We start from the raw sequence: 16,690 nt of genomic DNA on the forward strand, positions 1-16,690 counted from the left end.
CTATTTCCATTGACCCGACAATGATCGGATGATCCTACCTCCTTGATCCATCAAACCTAGTTTACTGTTCTCTGTTGATTTTGTAACAAGATCAACAGTCTCAACCACATTTTTTCGAGCAGGGCCCAGAGGTTCATCATCAGGATTATCGCGTGTACGGTCATACGAGTGACCCGTCATTTTGGGTAGGGCCCATCCATAGCAGGACCTAGAAAATGAACGATTTGGATCATTGACCAAGTGGGCTTCACATGCACCTCTTTCAGTGTCCAATGATTTCGATGGAAATTAAATGCACATTGATGATATAACAGGTCAAAATTCTGTGCTATATTCAACCAAACATCACATAATATAAACACCTCAGGTTAAATGAGGAGACAAGCAGTATTACTGAACTGTCAAGAATCCAGTTCTCAGCAAATCTACAAGATGGATTCCAGAATCTGGGGTGTTCCAGCCTTGTTTTTCTCTCCATAATCCCCTGTGTACATATATAGAGACTGAAACAATTCTAAAATCTTTTACATGGATTTCTACAACTCTAAAAAGAACAGTTTTAACTAACACCCAGTCGGCTGACCTGAATTCTTCATACTCGTGCTGAAAACCAGCAAGATGTTCACATGAAAAGAAGGCATTGATATGAGAATTAAGAGTTAAGACGATGATAAACTGTCATCATCATCAGAACTGCATGGTTGCCGTAAATGAATCCGAGGGAAAACTGGTTGTGCTGGATTAACTGGTAACTGGCGCACTGAACTGACAAACATTCGCTCATTAATTTTTCCAACTTCTTTGCAAACCTGGTCTAGAATAGAAAGGAAGTCTCTCACCACCATGAAAATCCTAAATGGGTGAGCTTCTTCCTTCACCGAATTCCCATGAAAGTACTCAGTAATCTCCTTTACAAGAGAAAGGGAAACACTTTCTTGTGCCTGAATCCTTATAATTTCCTCTTCAGCCTTCTTCGCGAACTCCTTCATTGCTTGAGCGAATTTCTTGGGATTCTCATGCAGACTCCCAGTGTCATTCAGTCTCAAGACCTCGCTGATTTTGCTTATTCCTCCACCAAGTTTTGAAACATAGCTGCTAAGTACATCTGAGTCCATTCCCGCAGCCTTCTTCACATTTGTGAGTTCGCCACTGAGACCAGCGACAACTTGTAGGCCGAGCTTCTTCAATTCAACGTCATCACGTAATGTTGTTTGATGGGTTAGTCCAGTGTTGGTGCCAGAGAGATGGGAGCCTTCGGATTTTATGATCTCCTGCACAACAAAATGTAAGAGAGTGGTCTTCCCATCCGTGCCTTTGACATCAACAAGCTTGAGGAGTGTGTCGAGCTTGAAGGCGTGTGCATCACCACGGTTGGTTCCAACATTCATTCGGTTACCGGTCTTCAGCACAGCTTCCAAAAGCTTCATAAACATCTGGCTACTTCTCAGTTCTTCACAGGCTGCCTGAGAAAACAAGAATAGTAAGATGCAAAGCCTGAAAGATGGCAGAGACTCATTAGAATCTATGACATTATTCTGGCTGCTTTGCAAAAAGAAAACCATCTCCACCAATGTAACAAGGAAACACCATTTATAAAAATTAAAAACAAAAATTGCTCAAACACATAGGTTTGATGTGCATCAGATAAGAACAAAGCTATTAAGGAAATAGGACCAGTTAAGCGATCCTCAGAACCTTGCAAATCTTTACAGTTTCCAAAAAAAAAAAAAAAAAAAACCTTGCAAACCACATACAGAAAATCTAGTCATACCTCCTTTTGGCCCATTATGACAATACAAGGATGGTCCTGTAACTCCCACAGATGAGAGCAAGTGGACTTAAAGTTCGCGAGAATTACTAATCCTTTTTCCTCAAGAGAAATCTTAATCTTTACCCTTGCTTTGGGTTATTTTCTTATTAATAGGGATGAATTGATGGACACATGGGTATGAACAAAAACAATTTTCCAGTGTCCTTCAATTGGTGCAGTAATGCAGGTCCCATCCACGACATCAGTAGTTTTAAAGCTATGTGCATGGGCCCTGCCATTCGTCACAAATGAAAGGTGATGAATTATTTTTTGGACAGATCATCTGAATTTTTTTCAGTAAGACATATCCATATATTAACTAGATTAATATTCTATTACTGTAGATATATTTTTCTGTATCGTATACTTTTTACAACATAGTATATTCATATATAATCTTAGGGCCCGTTTGGATGCCGAGAAGATTTTGATTCGGATTTCTCACATTTGCAGCCCTTTTTGCATTGTAATTTGGATCATATCAAATTCTTGGATTTCTAATTCAGCAGCTGACAGTGAAAAAAATCAAATTTCTAAATTTGCTGTGGAAATAAGAAATTGGAAATCCACAGATCTGGCAGTTTCCTTCACCCTATTTGCTCCTCAACCTCCCCGCTCTACTAGGAAGCACCCCGCTCCCCCTCTACATGAGCTGCCGAAACTATTCAATTTGTATTCAAAACTCAATTCGAAATCGAAATACAAAATGTGAGGTATCCAAACGGGCCCTTACAGCATTCGGTAAATTCCAGGGTCCCCAGGGGAAAAAGGAATTGTGGCAATAGTATATTTTTACCTACATAAATCATGTTCCATTAGTGATAAACCAATCAGCAGACAACTAAGCCAACCTTATCAGTTGGGACGCAACCTCACTTGTGGTTAAGACAGAAAACCATATTCATCATAAAAAATTAAATTAAATGATAACGTAATTTTTTTGAATGGTACAAAAGATAATGTAATATAAACTAAATATTGTATTATTTATCTTTTTATTATTTTTTAATGGCATTATTTATCTTTTTTATTTATATCATAAATGTTATAAATTAACTTAGTGTTGCTCATAGGCTTCTATTAGTTTTTCATTTTTTTTTCTTTTACAATTTGATTAATTAAATTTTGAGAATGACAATAACAAAAAGTTCGCAACTGTAATATTAGAAATGTATCCTCATTTTATCCTAGTTTTGAGGATCCTTACCCATAGACACAAAGGCATTGCCGAACCCGTGACCTAAGATTTCAGGGTTTCAAAGTTTAGGCTATTCATGTACCAGATTCCTTACCAGATTGGACACTTGTATTGTATCCAGGTAAATAGTAATATAGTATATATCATAACATAGTAACATTGAAAAATAGTAAAATATTGACAATGTAATGTGATAGAGCAGCTTAAAAAAAAGCCCATGTACAATGATATATTATTGGTATGATAAATAACCTATAAAATGACATTTCTATCAGATCAGAGGTCATATTGCGACATATCACGATGTGTCAACTATATATATGCAACCTTGCGACAGTGATTGGCGGACACACATGTCCATCTTGCAGAAGTTTTCTGCAAAACAGTGTCCTTGCTACTTTGGTTTCCAGGCAGTACAACAGCTATAGTATGTAGCATTAATAGCCAAGAGAAGAACACATTGGAAACTAAATTTACCTCTATAATTTCAAATGAATTTCTGAGGTACTTAATCTCTGAATCAAAACTGGCTATGTAAAGCATTGCATCGACACGCTTAAATGCAAAAGGAATATCAAGAAGTGCCTTGAGAAATCTCTCCGCTGGGCCGAGCTTGAAGGGGGTGTCATCTTTGTACTCTTTCAGTTTCAGTTCTTCCTCTTTAGTCGGAGCCATTTTTAGTAATGTTTCCAAAAGCTCAGTGCCCAAGCTATCAGTATTACCTGTTTGCAACAGCAATCATCTCAATGTGACTGAAAAAGAAAATGCCAAAACATGCAGGAAAGGAAGATGGAGAAACATTAAACACGAATGAAAGAATACCATCTCTAGCCTCACTAAAACAACATTTTACTTATTTGAAAGAGGCCGAGAACAGTTGATATGGTAAAAATTGAAATGTTTTAAGCAATAAAAAACACTTCTTGACTGGTAACAACAGCCTTTTGGTGTAAGAAAATGTCAAAAGAGACAAAAAACCCATGGAAAATGTTAAAAACCTCTTCAGTTTAATGAAAAAAGAAGATACAGATAGTGAATCTATCAGATTCAATGGGTAGTCCCTGACATTTTAGCAGTTCAATGTCAGTGCTATAGCTACCTTAATAAACTGTTAAAGAATAAAAGAAAGCTATAATTGTGCAATACTATGCGAGCATGACTGCAAGCAAGTCTAGATATTAGGAAGAAGAAAGACCAATCGAACAGACTGAAAAGGTATTGGTTCAAACAAGTAAAAATAACAGCTCTGCTTGGCTGAAGAATACTGGCTTTCTGGAACCAAAAGCTAACCGGGGACAAGGTTTTACATTTCAGTTTTGGTTTCGGTCGGCAAGGAAATGGAAACATTTCGATTTCGGTGGAAATCTTGTAAAATCACGGAAACGTATGGAAGCATATGCAAATGATGAAATTATCTTTTTAAAAAATATGCAAATGGTGATTTTTTTTATGAAACTTAGGGAGATGCTAGAACAAGCACAAATGCATACTTTGAGACCATCACATAAGAAACAAAACCATCCATAATGGCTTAATCACATCTAACACCTAGTGACATGTGTTGTCAAGCATGTTTAGAATAGTAAAGTCAATAAAGAAGTACAGTGTGATGAAGTATAAGAAACTACAATGACCAATCTCCCTTTAAGGACTCCAACTCTCTGTCAATATCACATAGAGTTACGAGGTATTATTGGTCCCATACTATGACATCCCATGTAACTTTGTTGTGCAGTTAAATGATGTTGTCTGCCAAATATCATTCTCTAGATTAACAAAATGAAGTGAAAAGCAATGACATCTTTCCATTTTTTTTATCGCTCTGACCATATCGGTTGTATTTTGGGAATTTCGGCCAACTTTCGGGAATTTTGGTCAAAATTTTGTGGAAATAATGACATGAAAGGAAATCATGTAGATTTCGTTTCAGTGGGGAGGGAAATGGAAACATTTCAGGGAAACTTAAAACCATGCTTGGAGATACATTTTAATTAAGGCTCGATTTGGAAGGTAATTTTAAATTTAAGTTCCTCTAGAAATTAAGCACAGCTTAGGATCCTCTAACTGAAACTTCAACTAGAAAGTGACGCATGATATAAGAGATGCAAGGTTCTTTGAAGAATCTCCATCTAAACCTCCTATTTGGTAACTTTTTTCCTATGTAATTTAGACATGGACATGTTTACCACTGTCAGCATAAATATGAACACGACAAATCCAACATGTGAAGTGTCTGAATAGCTAATGTGAGTCAAAGTGTATCCAAAATGGGATGTTCCTTTTTTGCGTAACTAGTGCATGTTTCAAACAAAAACGGACTCATTTTGGTAGAAGTTAAATTGAGATTGTCCAGGCCAAAATCAGCTCAATCCAACTCAAGGACAAACATTTGATGGATCACATCACAAGCCAGAGGTCCATCTACCAATTTCATCACTATTGAATCTGAGAATGAAAGATGAAACCGTTGGAGGTAAAATCTGACATCCAATCATAGGCCAACACGTGACTCGCACAGGCTCAGAGGCGGGAGAGAGTAAAAGGGTAATTTCATAGCTCTTCTGGAAACCCTAGAAACCCTAGAACTACAGCCGCCAAAGATAAACTTGGAATCCTAAAATCCAGGAAAACGGACCAATCAGAGAAAAGTCCCAAAGAGGCAAGATTCCTTTCTTGCCTATGACTCTACTCTATAAAAGGGGATCAAAAATCAAGGTACACACTCTCATTCAAAGTCATTTTTATATTATTGAGCCCTCAGAGAGCTCAGATCATACTATTACTCATTCTTAGTTAGGAATCAGAGATTCCCCTGGAGTCCAACTCTGGTGGCTTTTCGATGCTTCTCTCTGTTGGCAGGTAACAGGTCACAGGTCACCTCTTCTGGAAGCCAGCTCAGCACCATTCTCCATCTGAGAGCCTAGTTCAGAGTTTCAGCGGCAACAGAAAACTAATGCAAGATAAAAGGAGAGAGATGGCTGCGACCAACTTGAAACAAACTCCAAAGGATAACAATGAGAACTCGGTTTCAGTTCTGATACACCACCTTGAGTGCCTTTGGTATTAAGTGGGTATTTCAGAAAGGCATCAGAGCGGTAATTCTGAGTTGGCGGGGGTGCCCGCTTTGGTAACATCGGACAGAAGCTATGGAAGATGTTGCCCTACGCTATCACGTGGAACATCTGGAAGGAAAGAAACTCAATGATATTGCAGGATAAGGAAAGTGATATCAATTGGGTATGCCTGCAAATCAAAATTGAGTTAATCACTTGGGCTACTGCAAAAGATGGAATTCAGTACAGTGTGGATGAGTTTCTACGACACTGGCATGATATAATTTGGGAAAGTAAGATTATGGATAAGGCCACACCCAAATTGAAGCCAGCACCGCCGGGGTCTTACAAGCTGAATTTTGACGTTAGTGTTGTTGGCAGTCCTGGAAAGGCCGGAATTGGTGGTGCAATCCGTGATTCAAATGGGACAATTCTGATGTCCTATTCGGGACCAGCGGGCCTTTGCGACGCTAACGAAGCTGAAGTTTGAGCTCTTCTTTTCGGCTTGAAATGGTTTATCGCTAATAAGCAGGGACCACTTCTAGTTGAGGGTGATTCGTCCAACACAATCGCATAGGCAACCGGCAAATCCAAAGGGCCACGGAGAATTCGACCTCTCATCATGGAAATCAGGGACTTAATTCAGATGATCAATCCTTTGATTGAACACCGGAGACGGTCTGCAAATGAAACTGCTGATCATCTTGCCAAAGCTGGCGTATTTCTGGATTCTATGTCCATTATTGTTGCTGAAGTGTCGGGATAATATGGGTTGTGTAATCCCTTTGTAATCCCCCACAAGAGTGTTTTTACTGCTGTACTTGTGAGGTTGGGGGACTGCTTGTCCCCCTCCTGTGTTTTTCTATATTTATAAAGTCATCTTTAAAAAAAAAAAACAAGAACTCAGTTTCAGTTAAAATTCAACAGTCAAGAAACCAGAATTACACATGCAAAACAAGAAATATGGTGCATCGAGCAGTAGAAACCAATAAAATTCTACGAAAGCAAGAGGCTAAACAATAAACTGGGTGAGTTGGCTGAGGCAGGAGAAAATTCTCACCTTCTAACAGGGCTTCACAGACTTCCTCCTTAGTCACATTCAGTGCTCTCAACAAAATTGCAATGTTTTGAGACTTCTTTGGATCAAGCACTCTATTCTCTTCATTCAGTGAAGAAAGAACCTGCCGCCTGGTCATATCCTTTGGAGCCGTGTTTGTGTCATTGCAAACAAACAACATCTCAATCATCTCCTCGTTCAATCTGCAATAAGTCAATTATACAAACTGATACAAGAAATAGAACATACCCAAGTAGTGTTGAAGTATAAATGATTAAATAACACCAACTCTTAACAGCTTAAGCTTTTGGAGTAATTGGCTGTTTCACATGGTATCAGAGCTAATGCCTCAGGGCAGGTCCTGGTTTCAAAACCCAACAACTGCTTGATATTTGAAAATCCACGTGTACTACCAACCCAAAAAAAAGAAAAGAGGGGCCACACGTGAGGGGGGAGTGTTGAAGTATAAATGATTAAATAACACCAACTCTAACAGCTTAAGCTTTTGGAGTAATTGATTGTTTCACAAGAAGACATGAAGATGGCAAACTACAATCCAAAAGAAGAGGAGAAAATACATACTGGAAAGAGCTCGATTTCAACTGATCCCACACCATTGCCCGGTCAGAACTCGCCCTCACCTTATCCCAATGCAATGTCTTCAGCTTCGGTCGTGGAGTCTCTTCATTGTTCTCTACTACATCAGCATTCTCTGAGTATTTCTTAGTTATGAATTCCGTTTCGTTCGCCGTTTTGTTTTGGCCAGTGAAAATTTCTGTTTGATTATTCAGTTCAACAGTACTGGCAGGAGTGACAAGAACCGGAGGCATAAAAATCGGTTGGTAAGCCTGCACTGGTCGCGCTGAACTTTCCCAAAATCCGACAGGCGGTGGCAAAGGTGGCAATGGCGGATTTGAAAACGGGTTTCGTCCAATTTTCTCAATTGTAACCGGGTTTTGCCCAATTTGATCAGTAATCTCCTCCACCAAACTTGGGTTTTTATCCAAATCTCTCCCCGGGGGCGAAGAAGGCGCGGACAATGAAGGAGGCAGAAAATTAACATCCATGGAAACATCATGGGGTTGCAAATTATGAGATTTGATATTAGGTCTGTTGGGGCTCAAGCTAGGACTATTAGAAAAAGGTGATTGAGTTGGGGAGGCCGAATTTGAATATATGTACAATGGAGTACTAGACTTTTTCGCCGCCACTAGGAAACTCCTCCTAGTACTCGATGTGGTGCAGGCAGGGCTCTCCTTTTCACCCAAAGAAGCACGCGGAGAGTAAAATTCCTCCTCTTCATCCGAACCCAGCTCGGAATTTCCATAATTCCGTTGGAAATGCCGAGCTAGGGGAGGAAGTGGCCGGAGCTCAGGCGAACCCAATTTCATATATGGAGTAATCCCAGTACTAGAACTCTGATTGAAGTCATGAGAATTTATTGAATTACCCAGATACACAAAATCAGAACTAGTAGTGGGGACACTTACCTTGTTGCTATCAGACAAGTCGGAGTTCGCCGGAAAAAGATGTTGGCGGTCGGAGCCGGAACTTTTGTTGGAGAAATTCCGGCGCCTAAGATAGAAGAGGAAGGTGAATGAGGAGAGGAGGGAGAGGAGGAAGAGGAGGGGGAGGAGAATAGAGAGGAGTAGTTTTGGAGAGAAGGGTTTTCTGGAGGGTGGGTGATGAGGGAAGAGGGAGGAGATGTTTGCAGGGAAGGTGGCAAGAGAGGTTTGATGAGGTGGGGGAGGAGGAGGGGGGGAAGGGTAAAATGGGAAGAAGGGAGGGGTATTTGTGGAGGAAGGGAATTTGGGTTCTGATGGAGAGGATGGGGGTTGTGTTGGAGGGATGGAAATAAGAGGAAAAAAGGGTTGATGTAGGATTCTGCGGTTATGAAATGTAATAGGTGTGGTGGTTAAAGTATAGCTTAGGTTGACTGGAGTAGAGGATAACAAGAGGAAGAAGAGGAAAAAGAATGACATTGTTGTGTGAAGTGTGAGAGAGTGATAGAAAGAAGAAATACAGAGAGAGATATAGGTTTGTGTGGTTTATTGGGAGGAAGAGAGGGTGAAAAGATGAAAAGTAGTTGAAAAGAAAACTTTCTGACAAATATCTGTGTATGAGACAGAGAGAGGTGTCTTATTTGTGCTGATTTGGAGTTTAGGGAAGATTTTGATTCAAAGTAAGTTGTCTTTAATGCCTTAAAAAGATGGAAGTGAAAGGTTGGTGGTGGTAAAAGGTGAATTGTCTGACATGTTTTTGAAGGCAGAGTAACATGAAGGCAGAGTGGTCTGTTTGTTTGATGGGAAATGGGTTTGTCCTCTAACTTGGAATTATTTTGGTATTTGGGAGAGAAGGGATGAAGTAGGGATGTACTCTGTAGTTAGATGGAGATTATTTTAATGGAGACTAATTGCAGGAATTAATGTAGAAACAAGTTGATTTTACGGGAGTTGAATTGGAGAATGAGAGGCAAATTTCTTGAGAGAGGGAAAGGACTTGGAACACAGCATTCAAAACATGGAATTGAAAGGCTTGTCGTTACCTTCTGACTTGGAAGAAATGAGGAGCATGTCGTATTGTTAGATATTGATTGCTACATGAACCGAGTGATTGCTACATGGACCCACTGATTTTTTATCTTTAAAGAACTCTTTTATTATTCGGTGAGACAGACATGTCAATAGAATAAAAGGCAACTGAGTCGCCTTATGGGCCTTGTGTGCACTAGCTCAATTCACTAAGAAGACAGATCCAAGGAGCAGTGACATAATCATGCATTAGCTGCGGTTTATAAGCAACTAATATTGCCTTAGTGGATTCTAATTGTCACGCCCCAAGACCGCACCCAAGGCATGGAAACACAACAATGGCGTATCTGCCTTATCCCTGCAAAAAAAGCTCGGCAAGTATAAAATGCTAGACAAAATAATATCGGATCCAAGCTCAACACAAACTAAACTAGAAAGTTTTACAAAATTTAAAGCTAAATTCTCACTATTACCTTTAAACCCGACATCACTAGATTAAATGCTTTTCAACACTAATACTCACAATGTTAGATTTACCAGACTCCAATAGCTGATGATGCAATCGCACTCCCTCGAGATCTCCATGATGACCAAAATCTGAAAATTTTTAAACCACGATCAGCCGAAGCCTAGTACATAATAAGTGCTACAATAGTGGGCCAGTAAATTATGCTTTAGAAATGAATTCGATAAATTATATTACATTAATTCATTAACTATCCGGGTTTTAGTGATTTTATAAAGGGTTTTGCTAACAAGTGACCTAAGGGCACCCGTTAAGGTTCCTCGGGAAAAGACAATTTCCAATCATTTTACACATACTTTCATACCTTTACAGCTGTTTCGAGATTTCTTTATAAAAATAGGGCGATGATATTTTCACCCCCCATGCATTACTTTCATACCTTTACACGTTATAAGGGGGGCGCATGCATAATGCATGGGGAATCACATTATAAGGGGCGCGCATGCGTAATGCATGGGGGGGTGAAAATATCATCGCCCTAAAAATATGTTTAAAATCTTTTTCCCAATGCACCTTAGCAAAACCCTTTTAAAAATCCAGGTCGTTACAAAAACCATTCAACAAGAACACTCCATTTTGAAAAGAATGGTCATTTTTCAGACATAATGTAGACACATACCACAATATGAGGTTAGGAAAAGCCTCAGCGTACCTTTTGTCCTTGGTTTTGTTATTATCTGTTTACCATATATATGCTTACTATTAGTTTTCTATTTGTTTGGACACAAGTGCTGTTGTGGGGTGGCCACCAATCTAGTCGTCCAGAAAGCTTCAGTGTTTAAAACAAGGGGGTGGTTGGGACTCAAATTCTCTGCCCGTGAAAGTGAAGATGGAGGGTGTTGCCATTGGAAGGATATTGATCTTTCCCTCCAAAACTCTTACCAGACTCTCACTCCCACGTACATGTTCGGAATATGTGAGTTCGTAGTCTTGCTAATATTTCCTTTACCTAATTAAACCAACAATTTCCCTCTAAACCACTTTCTTGTTGGTTGCACAACAGTTGAGAAAACAGTGGAAAGAGACGGTGTTTCCATGGAATATCCCAATTACACGATCACTTAACAGGACAGAGAATGCGACTAGATGCCCATTGGGGACGTGCCTTGGTGGTACGTATCAGTATTATAGGACTGATATCCACACTATTGTTTTTTATAATGGCACTACCCACTTTTGTTTCCTTTTGGCAAGTGATATTGCACCTTCTTTTGACAGGTACAGCTTTTGTTTATGAGATTTTCCATTGGCATGCAAGATCAAATGAAAGAGAGAGAGCAAACTATCCAATTCCTAAAAGGGGCTGTGGATATACTTTTCTCGAGTCCCTTTTGGCACTGGGCAAAATATCCAATCAAAAACCAAGGCCTGGGCTGTGAATGCGTATACAGATTGTAATAAAATTTGTGAATGTGGGTTTGAATATGTGAGAAATTTAGGGTGGCCAACCGTGTAGTAACAAGGGCAGAGAGAGAGAGAGAGAAACCTGCCACCTTTGATTTGTGATCCAAGGAAAAGTAAAAAATTAGGCTTTTCTTGGATAAAAATCAAGGGAGGGGAGTTTTCTCTCTCCAACCTTTACATTAAAGGTCGGCCACCATATAAAATCTCTAGATATGTATCATGTATGTGTACATAGGTTGCACTTGTAAACATGTTTTATTTAAAATTTGTGGATGTGGATACCATGCGTATGTCCAGGTTGTACTTGTAAGCAGGTTTTATTTTATAAAAATTGTGGATGTGGATATCAAGTGTATGTGTATACAGGTTGTGGTCGAAATATGGCTGTGTAATTCATGTAAACAGGTGTATATGCCAATACAGGTTGTAACCCATTTTTTTGGGAATTTTGTAAATTCAGATATTTTTTAAAAATTAAAATTACTGACGGTCTTTACCGCCGGTAAAGATGGTTAATAAAGTAACAGTGGCGATTTTGTCAAGATGCCCATTTTTTGGGAATTTTGTATACAGCGGAGGTCAAGATAGCCACTATATGGCATTATAAAATACGTATTGAACTTGTAATTAGTAGTGTTCTTGACCGTGGTTGTATTTTTAAATATAGTGGCGGTTCATTTAGAGGCGGTCATATAGCATTTTGGTAAAAGTAACACTGGCGGTTTTGGCAACTTACAGCGACAGTCAAGACCGCCGCTAAAAACCCTTTTAGTTGTAGTAGCATGATTTTAAATTTCGTCCAATTTCAGATTTCGGTCACGACCGAAACCAAAACGTTCTCAAACCGAAATTGGCGAAACATACCAAATTTCAGGAATTTCGTCAATTTTAGCAAAATTTGAAAAAAAAATATTAATTTTTTATTCCTTTCCCAAATTTCAGCCGAAATTTCGGCCCCAAAAATCAACATTTCGTGCGTCTTTACTGAATTTCAGCCAAAATTTTGGCTAGGTCCGAAATTTCAAACCATGGTAGTGAGTTCATTTTCCTTCCGAACCATTTTGTCCCACATTAATTATATGTTCTCGAAACAAAGACAAATACAAAATAGAAAAGTCTTACACGCCATTGTTTCAAAAAAGAAATACAGGAATACTATTGCCACTCGTGCAACCGACATTCTCTTTCTTCTCTGGGATTCGTTGTAGAATCCTAAAGATCTATATATTTAGAGGCTACTGATATTTGCACTGCCATGTTTTAATAATTGTACTAACTCATGTTGTCTTTTACTATTTCACCAGCAGTCAAAATTTATAAAAATTTCAACAAAAGAACAGTGCCAAATTAATACAGCAAAGGGCAAGGTAAGTCGGTGCAATTATAAAACATGGTAGTGCATATATTAGTAACCTATTTTAAAGAAAAAGAAAACGAACTGGTTTAGGATTTAGGGTTTAGGGTTTGGAGGCCCTTCTCCGAGTAAAAGTGCCCTTAAGATGGTATCACTCCAACCATCTGCAAACATGAACAAGTGCCCGGCATCTGGAATTTCATGATACTTGATCCAAGGAAGTCTCTCTGAAACATACCGTTTCAGATGGAAGGGGACGAACCCTCATTGTTCGGGAACGGGCTGTTTAGATCCATCCGATCAAATTCCCATTTCCCATAACCCACCATTGTATGCCGATGGATGGATTCATAATCACCTTGTTCTAGGGCCTTGTCCTGGAATCAACAGAAACATCACAAATCACAATTGTCAGTACTAGCACTTCAACCTTACATCATGCTTGATCAACGGTCTAGAATTATCCAATAAGGGTGGTCAAATGATAATAGGCCTGATTTGAGATGGCCAACTATATTCATGGACTCTCACATCCTACACGGGGTAGTGGGCTGTTGTGTATGATAGTTTTTCTTAATAAAAAGAGCTAGTCTTAAGAGAATTTTCCTACTAGCATCCTCTTAAAAATCTCTAATTTTTAAAAAGGATTGCCAGGGGACCATCACAGAAGGCATTTTGCAGGCCAGCTGTTGCATAGGAGAGCAGCATCCTCATGAATACGACAAAATCTGTTGAAAAATGAGACTACAATTATTCATTGGTAATCATGATCTAGCCAACTAGTTTTATTTGACTGTCGATATTGGCACTACCATGTTTTGCTAATAGGGTGAACTCACCTTGTCTTTTTTTTAATAGCTTTGGACAGCTGACAAGGAGAGTTTGTCCCGTTATCAAAACAAGGTCTGCAACACCCCCAACACTTTGAATAGAGATAAATCAAAGGATGTTTCCGTTTCTCCATTCATATGTATATTTCCGGATTTCCTCAATTCAAGGTGTTCCTCGACTTTATCACCCAAATTGTAAATCATTTTTCAAATTCTCACGACATAATTATTTGGCAATATAATTGGTCTTGGAAGGCCACACAAAATGCCATAAATCCCAACATTGGAGCCTGATTCTCCTAGATGGATTTCGCCCGACCCTTGATGGCTAAAGCAAAATTTCGTTGACTCAAGTCTTGGAACCTTAGGCAAACAAGGATGCGAGGATTACTTAGGGATGGGAAGGGAGCGATGGTATGAGCTTTTTAGGCCCCATTGGGGTCAAAGGTTCTAATGAGACAGAGGTGGAAACGGTTCTTCAGAGTATCAGGATTACTGATAATAGCCTCTTGGATAGGCTAATTGTGGAGGGAGATTCCTTAAACGCCATCAAATGGTTGGACGGTATGGAGATTTGCAGATTTATTTGATGAGATCGAAGATCGTATGGAGGGGCATTCGATCAAATTCCAGCATGTTCGTCACTTGGTCAATAGCAAGGCGGGGACCGTCTTGCCAGAGTTGGGTGAACAGAGCGAATCTGGACAATTTTTACTACCTCCCGCCTTGAGCTTTGCTTCTTCATTGCCATCTTTTATTTCTTTTTCCCTTTGATGTTGTTGACCTCATCGGTTTGGGTTTCCCGTTCCTATTAATATAATTTGCACAATTTCAAAAATAAAAAATAAAAATCATATAGAAAATATTTTCCAAAATTGAAAATTTTCCATGGTTTCTAGGAGAATTGCTCTCGTAATAGACTATAAAATCATCAAACATTATTGCAGGTGTTTGGATACGTCCTATAAAAACACATTTTTGTTTTTTCAATTTTAAAATAAAAAAGTAAGAGAAACATGTTTGGTATGTAGAAAGGTGCGTAGTGAGCAATACGAAGTCTCCATGATCTTGAATGTGCCTCTGAAAGGCATGTCTACACAGATCTTTTGGTAAAGGCGGCCACCAATAGTGACCACTGGAACTATAAGTGGTGCCCCTGCTAACCTGCAAGAATATGATTTAGAACTTCATTAGCAATTATTTGGGCGGTTAACTAAGCTTATACAGCAATGAATATGTCCCCCTCTTGTACTTTTATTCATCAATAAACTTTCATGTGCGCCTAGATCCCTAGATATGTTCTGGATAATTTTTAAAAAAAAAACTTGCTTTAGAAACATAAATCAGGCGATCTGATTGCTAGATCATTATGGGTGCAACTTGGGTTGGGTTCAACCCGATTTTGGCTTAGGTTGGGTTGGCATTTCCTCACGTTGAATTAAATTCTGGGCTGGGTTAAGGTTGAAGCATTGGGCAACCTCCACCCAATCCTGATACGTCCTAATTTTATTACAATTTTCAAAGTCATTGCAGGAATTTTCTAGAAAAAATTGGAAAATAAAAAACTTCTCCAAAAAATTCTTACTTTTCCATTGTTTGATTACAAATGGAAAACATGCCTGTGTTGGTATGTATTTGAGGCAACCCCAAACAGAGCAACCCCCCATGGAGGCTCCAATCACATAAAATTTGGATCCTATCTCCATTTGGTCAGCCAGTTCTTGTATGTCAAAAGCATCGCTATTAACCGACCGCCTAAGAGTTGGATCACTTTCTCCATACCCAGCTTTGTCGAATGTCAAGAAGTAAACCCCCAGATCTTCCACAAGATCCTTCCGCTAAGGAAAAAATAAAAATAAAAACAAAACTCAATTAGCAAACTGTAAAACAACCACTTACTCCAAAAGCTTCGTTTTCACATGGTATCAGACCAATTGCCCTTGGTTCAAATCTCCTTAATATTATAAATCCACATGTAATGTCCAACCCAAAAGAGGGGCGAATTACTCCAAAAGCTCAAGCCACTGGAGTTGTCATTATTTAATCTTTTTATACTTAACACTCCCCCTTTCGTGTGGCCCCTCTTTTTAGGGCTAGTGTACACGTGGATGTAATATCGAAGAGTTGTGAGTTTTGAAACCCAAACTTATTGCTCTGATACCATGTGAAATCAGACCATGTTTCTCTGATACCATGTTAAGCTTTTGGAGTAATCGGTCCTTTTCGCATGGTATCCAACCTCCAAAAGCTTCAGCTATTGGAGTTGGTGTAATTTAATCATTTATGCTTCAACATTCCCCCTCACGTGTGGCCCCTCTATTTTTGGGCTGGCCTTACACGTGGACTTAATATTGAGGAGTTTGTGAGTTTTGAAACCCGAACTTGTTGCTCTGGTACCATGTGAAACAAGCAATTACCATGTGAAATAAGACCATGCAGCTCTGATACCATGTTAAGCTCTTGCAGTAATTGGTCGTTTTCGCATGGTATCCTCCTCAATATTAAAAATCCACATGTAATGGCCAACCCAGAAGAGGGAGAGTGTTAGAGTATAAAAAGATTAAAATGACAAAAAAAAAATCAAAGAAATTTTTTTTCTTTGTATTTGAGATTCTGGTATTATGAAGTTTCAGGAACCGCCATAGTGATGAACGACGACGATTTTATACTTAGCCTTTTCTTTGGAAACGCCACATTCTTCGTAGACAAGATGTGTTCCATCTCTGAGTTTGATTCTAGGTGAAGTAACAGGAGGACTGTTTGGAGAGCCATAGATCTTTGGAGGGGGAGGTTTAATGGCCTTGTAAGCCCAACACACCATCAGAACTATTGCTATTCGTGCTACATCCCTGTAAATTATGGATTTTATTGAGTCAAAATCAGAGTCAAATCCCCCCCCCCCCCTTGCCTCAAAAAAAAAAAGGAAT

General features: G+C 39.1%; 1 protein-coding gene and 1 pseudogene across 2 annotated transcripts; both read right to left on the minus strand.

Moving 5' to 3' along the window:
* Window positions 1-329: 329 nt before the first annotated feature.
* LOC143892323 (formin-like protein 1) lies at window positions 330-9,176 on the minus strand. Of its 2 annotated transcripts, XM_077396850.1 has the most exons (5): window positions 8,609-9,176; window positions 7,701-8,536; window positions 7,122-7,321; window positions 3,486-3,730; window positions 330-1,463 (listed from the first exon to the last, which is right to left on the minus strand). In XM_077396850.1, exons 1-5 carry the CDS (start codon window positions 9,098-9,100, stop codon window positions 660-662), a joined length of 2,577 nt encoding a protein of 858 aa, XP_077252965.1. In that variant the 5' UTR covers window positions 9,101-9,176; the 3' UTR covers window positions 330-659. The 2 variants fall into 2 exon arrangements, with proteins under 2 accessions (XP_077252965.1, XP_077252964.1); XM_077396849.1 differs by having other exon boundaries at window positions 7,701-9,176.
* Window positions 9,177-13,175: 3,999 nt separating this feature from the next.
* LOC143892076 (uncharacterized) lies at window positions 13,176-16,584 on the minus strand (annotated as a pseudogene).
* Window positions 16,585-16,690: the final 106 nt, after the last annotated feature.

The sequence above is a fragment of the Tasmannia lanceolata genome, unplaced genomic scaffold (genome assembly GCF_043159265.1).
Source record: "Tasmannia lanceolata isolate RefF3 unplaced genomic scaffold, GAP_Taslan_0.1 ptg000015l, whole genome shotgun sequence".
NCBI classification, from domain to species: Eukaryota; Viridiplantae; Streptophyta; class Magnoliopsida; order Canellales; family Winteraceae; genus Tasmannia; species Tasmannia lanceolata.